General features: G+C 40.6%; 1 protein-coding gene across 4 annotated transcripts in view; it reads left to right on the top strand.

The window, feature by feature from the left end:
- The window catches only part of f (espin protein forked), a 638,438-nt gene that overhangs the window by 376,214 nt on the left and 255,350 nt on the right, over nt 1-6,874 (top strand). For 3 of the 4 annotated variants that reach the window (XM_053778207.2, XM_053778212.2, XM_053778211.2), the window contains exon 2: nt 2,246-2,401. The exons of the other annotated variant lie outside the window; for it this stretch is intronic. In XM_053778207.2, coding sequence (XP_053634182.2) covers nt 2,246-2,401 — 156 coding nt within the window. The remainder of the gene's footprint in view (nt 1-2,245; nt 2,402-6,874) is intronic. 4 annotated transcript variants of the gene reach the window in all.

Here is a 6,874-nt window from a genome sequence, read left to right as displayed (position 1 = left end):
GTGGATACCTCCACGACACAGGAGTCAGTTCTCATGACGATGCTGATGTAGATACGTTGCAAATGGTGTGTAATACCGATAAGTTGAAGAGTGAGACATATGGGCAGCAGTTGGGTATCTTTACTTATTGATTGAAACGTTTCTCCTACACAGTAGGCTTCTCCAGTCTTTGTATTTGACTGAGGAAGCCTACTTCGTAGGCTGTCACAAGCAAGATCTGCTTGTGAGAGACCGGTGGTTGAGTTTGTACAGGGTATCCGTCTTTCCAGTGCCAACAGCATCCTGCTGAAGGATATCAGCTCTGATAGAAGAGAAATCACAAACACCTAGATACCATTCATGCAATATAACAATGGTTATAAATGACCATAATTTTTAAAGGGGTGGACCGGTAAGCCAGCGGAAGGCCTCGGTCAGATGACCGAAAGCTCCAAAGGCGGGTCATCATCTGACTAAGACCCGCGTCAGGAAACATTTGTCCTGTTTCCTGACGAACCTTACCTAACCTAACCTAACCTAACCTAGATACCTGAGAGAGCATTAGTATCAGAACACTAGTATCAGAGCACCAGTATCTCTTCAGATCAGTAAGCTGTGTGTATGGGCGGCATAAAACTTCGACTAGCCTAAGTGCCATGGTGACGTCCAAAGTCAGGCTAAGATGTGTACCGTCACCTGAAGCAGCAAAAAACAATAGCCACAAGCGATACTTCCAACTCCTCTGCCCACTCCACGAGTAAACCCTGTGGAAAATAAGAGGCACATGACCTGCAACAGTGAGTGATTGAATGTCCAGTAGCAGGGGCTGTAGGCCCGATGGAAAAATGTTTCTGGAACTATGTAAATACTACATCCGCTCTGGGACGCTTGAGGATATCCTTCAGTATCCGCTTGAAACTTGTCAGCACTGGTTAGAGAGGTATCACCTGAGATTAATTAACCTGACCTCGAGTGATTTGTACCTTTCATTGTTCTCAAGATTCCATTAAACTGAATTGTTAAGACTTTTAGTGAGGAGGTTATTGACTTGTGCGCGAATTATAGTGTTGAAAATAAAGTGTCCTTTTGATAAATTAATGTTTGGAATTGACGCGAGAATGTTCGATTCAACACTACAATATATATATATATATATATATATATATATATATATATATATATATATATATATATATAACAACACTGCGCTAGCCAAGGATTCGAACCCGTGTTGTACTGGCCTGCCTCATGGTAAGCGAGAATCACATGACCCTTTAAACCACAGGACCACCCAACCCTACAAGAATGGCGCGGCCAGCAATGCTAGCTGTTGGGCCGCCATCCGAGGGCTCGTTTGTGGTTACAATAATATATAAATGCTGCTCGTGAGACTAGTACACCAAACAGGGATGAGAATGAAATTAGCTAAGAAGCTCCCACACCTCCGTATGCCCTCGGATGGCGGCCCAACAGCCAGCATTGCTGGCTGTTGGGCGGTTCTGTGGTTTAAAGCGTCATGTGATTCTCGCTTACTATGAGGCAGGCCAGTACAACATAGGTTCGAATCCTTGGCTAGCGCAGTGTTGTTATTGATCAATACCACTCGTTCGGGGTTACACTTCTATATATATATATATATATATATATATATATATATATATATATATATATATATATATATATATATATATATATATATATATATATATATATAATCAGATCTGAGAACTAGTTATCAAGTGATAAGATCTATACTGTGGTCACACTTGAGTACATTGCAAAACACAGCACTGTTCTAACATTTCTTTTGTGTTCATTGACAAGTTTGTTCAAGCACCTGCTAGTTTCTCCCAGATCAGGTTGACTGTATGAAATCTACCCAGAGTGCTGGAATATAACAACACTACAAGTAGCTTTTGTTCCCACTATGTAACTGTCACATTGAATGGGGTAACGGCGAATTGCCGATGTATCTAATTTTTCTACATACAGAAATTAAAACTCCTCCCCCTCATCATAATTATCTTCCCTCTCCCTCCCATCCCTTCATTATTTTCTTACCCTCTTCCCCCCCCCATCCAATCATACTAATACTCTCACTTCCCTGACTCATCGCATCCCTCTTCTTATACACCCAGCATCCTGCATCTCACACACATCCAGTTTCCTTTTCATTCCTCCTTTCACACACATCCAGTTTCCATTACCTTCTGTCCTTCCCTTAATCAGTGCGAGTTCACTAACAGGTGTTGTTTACCTTCCCCAGATACGGGAGATTGAACGTGTTGAGGTGGTTACTGCTGGACGCAGGGATGCCGGGGTTGGACAAGACGCAGGGCGGGGCCCTGGCACTTCACTATGCCGCCGCCCGGGGCTGCCTCGAGTGTGTCAAACTGCTCGTTGAATCCTCTCCTGACTTCAGGTACCGTGTCAAGCCTTGTCACCGGTGTAGTATTAATATTGAAGAGTCGTGTCTTCTCTGTAACCCTCCTCTACCCCTTCTTTTTTTTTTACTAAATATTAACAACATTATTGATTATTTTCTGCACTGTTCCCTCTGTCCCCCGACACCCTCGCCAGGTATACTTCGGGTATGTCACGAATTAAAATTATTATTGAAGGTTTTTGAGATATAGCTTATTATATCCGAGTTTTTTTTTTGTCGTTGGCAGATATTTATTGTATTATTTTTGTGGTCTTTAATATTATTACTTAAAACTCTGGGATTTTGACCCGTATGAATGTCTATCTCTTATCCTACGAAATGTGGAGTAATCCATATCTTACTTTTAGCTTTTGTAGTAACTTATTTAGTTCGGTTATTTGTTTATACCCTCATTATTGATACAAGATCGTCATTAAGGCGCCGTGAATGATGTCTGTTGAAGATTGAGCCACACAATGGCTTCATCAGTCTAATACAAAGCAGAGAGGGGTAAGGAGAGGAGGAGTTTGAGGTAATCAGTCCCTCAGCCTGGAATCGATGTGTTCAGTCGGTAGGCCAGCGGAAGGTCTCGGTCAGATGACCAGAAGCTCCAGCTGCGGGTCATCATATGACTAAGACCCGCACCGGGAAACACTTGTCCTGCTTCCTGACGAACCTTACCTCACCTAACCTCATCAGAATCTTGAGCTCTAGAAGAGAAAGATGTTCTCTCGACGGAGACTTAAATACCTAAAAGATTACTGACTTTAAGAAACATTGAATTTATTGGAATCACTACCGTACGTCTCTCTTAGCTGTTATCACTGCCTTGATAGTGGAGACAGCTTTTGTATAATATCAACGCCCGCCTCCTTTTAAAGTTAACAGGCGTCTACTCTTAAAGTTCATTGTAAATAAAATAGTATGTCATGCATAGAATTCCTAAATACATGTTTCCTAATAGGCGAGTCGAGTATCGCGCAGTCAGACAAATCTAGGTACGTTATCCATGAAGAAAACCGAAGCATTGCCGTTTTCTCTGAACGATATTGAAAGCGTGCTGCCTCATTCCGTTTTCTAAAACATTCCTAAGCATAATGAAATCTAGATTTTTTTTACCCCCTGAAGTATATTCTCTTCTATGAGGATCAGAGGTGCCTAATTAAGGCTGCATGTCACCTGTTCACCACCAGTTAAGAATACTTTGATCTATGTAAAGTAAAAGGACACAAGTGCAACTAATGTGACATTTTATTGTGGCAACGTTTCGCTCTCCAGGAGCTTTATCAAGCCATTACAAATAATACATGGACACAGAGGGTATATATAGGCTCAGAGTGAGGTGCAATACTAGTGGTAGTAGTAGTAGTAGTAGTAGTAGTAGTGATAAAAGTTGTAGTAGTAGTAGTAGTAATACAATATGGTAGAGCAACTAACTCGTACATGAGTAAAAGGATATAAAAGCTATTACTTGGGTAACATAAAAATAGGTTGGGACAAATATAGACTGGATAGAGGCAGCTTGTTTCAGTGTTCACTCTCTGTAATGTGCTTTGTGTAGTATAACAGGAGAGACTATGCGATGGCAGGGTTTACTTTGATCTAAAATATTAACAATAATTCCAATATTGTTAATATTTTAGATCAAAGTATTCTTGACTGGTGGCCTGGTGGCTAACGCTCTCGCTTCACACGGCGAGGGCCTGGGTTCGATTCCCAGCCAGAGTAGAAACATTGGACATGTTTCTTTCCACCTGTTGTCTATATTCCCCATCAGTAAAATGGGTACCTGGGTGTTAGTCGACTGGTGTGGGTCGCATCCTGGGACACTGACCTAATTTGCCCGAAATGTACCGAAATGCGGAGCATAACAAGGGACTTTCTATATAGTAGTATGTCATTGTTGTCAGCTAGGACTGTATACTTTGTACATGTACTTGTAGTAAATAAAGATATTATTATTATTATTATTAAGATATATATCCCACCAGGTGTGTATGGTGCTCTCAGTACATACACATCACGTGTATACTCAACACAATATGTACGTATATGAAACACTACAACAAGGTATTATTATTATTATTATTATTATTATTATTATTATTATTATAAATATTGTTGTTGTTGTCAAAACTCATGATCAGTTAAGTGTTGAACGGGAAGTAAAGACTGGTAGCTGAGAAACCTTTTAATGCAACGTTTCAACCAAGACTGAGCTATATCACGCACGATAAAGCTCAGCCTTTGGTGAAACGTTCAATTAAAAGGAGTCTCGCTACCACTGTCTAAAGTTCCACTCGTCGGCACGTACCACTATCGTCTAGCAAGCCACTATGATCCTGTCTGCAGATACTGTGTCAATAATCTGCATTATTTTTTTACCATAGTATTGCATGGTTCACTGCCACATTTCCTCTGTAATCAAAGATTATCATCTTTGTTATGTATTTGCCAAGTATTTGGGTCTTGGTGTGGCATTTACTTTTAATCAAGTGAACTTAAATATACGGAAACCTAATTATCTCTAATAATAATAATAACAATAATAATAATAATAATAATAATAATAATAATAATAATAATAATAATAATAATAATAATGTTTATTTCTATAAGTACATTATACAACTATTAACAGGACCTACTATATAGTAAGCCTTCAGGTTATGCAGAGCATTTTAGGCATCGATACCATGCCTAACCCTTCTAGGGTAGGGTAGGTGCCTGAGCCCGAGCCTTTAGCTCATAAGACTGTCATTCCCATTTGCCCCCTTGGGGTGGGGATGGCAGACCAGAGAGGCCTAGCTTGTGGCTAGGCCTGGGGACAGTTGGTCCCAAAGATGAGGAGGTACTTGTGCCTCCTCCCATGGGAGACTTAGGTCTCAGACACTCCCTAAAGAGGGAGCCAAGGCCGGGCCACCACTTGGAAAAGGCCCGGGCCGGGAGAATATCGGCTAATCTTTAATAATAAATAAAACATTTTAGGCAACTTAGGTTAATCTTGTCCCCCAGGATGCGACCAATACCCAGGTACCTACTTAGTGCTAGGTAAACAAGGGCAGCAGGTGTAAGGTAACAGGTCCAATCTTACAATCTGAAATTCCGGGATCGATCCCGGGATTTCAGATTGTTAGCTGAGGCTGTTCTGTTGTTCTACATTCACTGTCTACTTAAACATACATATTGGCGCACTGAAAGGTATATGTGTCCTTGTGTATATATAATATATATTGTGAGCGTTTACTTCAATTCCTGTTTTAACGTGTTCTTGACTGGTGGTGAAAAGTTTGTACAACCTAAATGGCCCTAGTATAGATACGTCAGTCTGCGTGAGTCCAGCAGTAACAGCCTGGTTGGTCAGGCCCTGATCTACCATGACGCCTGGTCTCAGACCGAGCCGCGGGGGCGTTGACCCCCGAAACCCTCACTAGGTAAACTCCAGACTTTAAACTCTATACTTAGACAACCATATCGATGGATCATAATTAATTGTTAATATCCTGTCTACTATTTCTCTCGGTGGTGACAGTTACTCTGATCGACTAAATTTACGTCATTCAGCTCTAGTGAAAAAAGATGGATAATACGGAGATAACCAGCACATAGGGACAATAAATTTCTGACGACGTTTCGGTCAGATTTGGACCATTAACCAGTGACTAGTTAATGGTCTAAGTCGAAGTGAAACGTTGTCATAAGATTCTATGTGCGAGTTGTCTGTGTATTGTTCCAGACACGGTATTGGGCCTTTATTCTTTTTTAAAAGATGGATAAATTGTGGTAGTAGTGGTGGTGTTGATTGTGGTAGTAGTGGTGGTGATGATTGTGGTAGTAGTGGTGGTGATGATTGTGGTGGTGGAGATAGTGGCGTCGTCCACTTTAGCACTGTCATTCTCACTAGTAAATACCAGTTGCATTCTTAACAAGGTCTCCAAGACGACGTAATTGTATTCCAGACAAACAATGTGTAATCCGGAAAGTTTTTAAATTAGTTTTCAGACGATGTTTCAGTTGATAATAATATAAACTGGACAGCCATATCTCAGTTTTAAACTGAGACAACAAATCTCACCTGAAATATTCTATATTGAGTAGTGAGCAAGTGAGAGAGATAATGGAAGAGACGTCCAGATATTCACTCAAAAGATGAACTGTTTCAACCAAGATGACATCGCAGCAGCTGACTTCAGCTGTCTTAGAGTTACTTACACATGACAGCATATATATATATATATATATATATATATATATATATATATATATATATATATATATATATAATGAGTCTTTCTCGGAGCAATGGTACCTGTCAGGTTGATGACTGAAGGACAACACAGTTCTTCCCTAGGCGAAATTCCTTCACATGAAGGTGTGGGGGGGGGGGGAGATAGTGATGGAGAGAAACCTTGATTCTTGTGAAGGGCTCTTGATCTTGTGAAGGGCTCTTGATCTTGCTCCCATTCCCCA

Source organism: Cherax quadricarinatus, chromosome 22 (genome assembly GCF_038502225.1).
Source record: "Cherax quadricarinatus isolate ZL_2023a chromosome 22, ASM3850222v1, whole genome shotgun sequence".
In the NCBI taxonomy this organism is placed as follows: domain Eukaryota; kingdom Metazoa; phylum Arthropoda; class Malacostraca; order Decapoda; family Parastacidae; genus Cherax; species Cherax quadricarinatus.
This window is presented reverse-complemented; position numbering and strand designations above follow the sequence as displayed.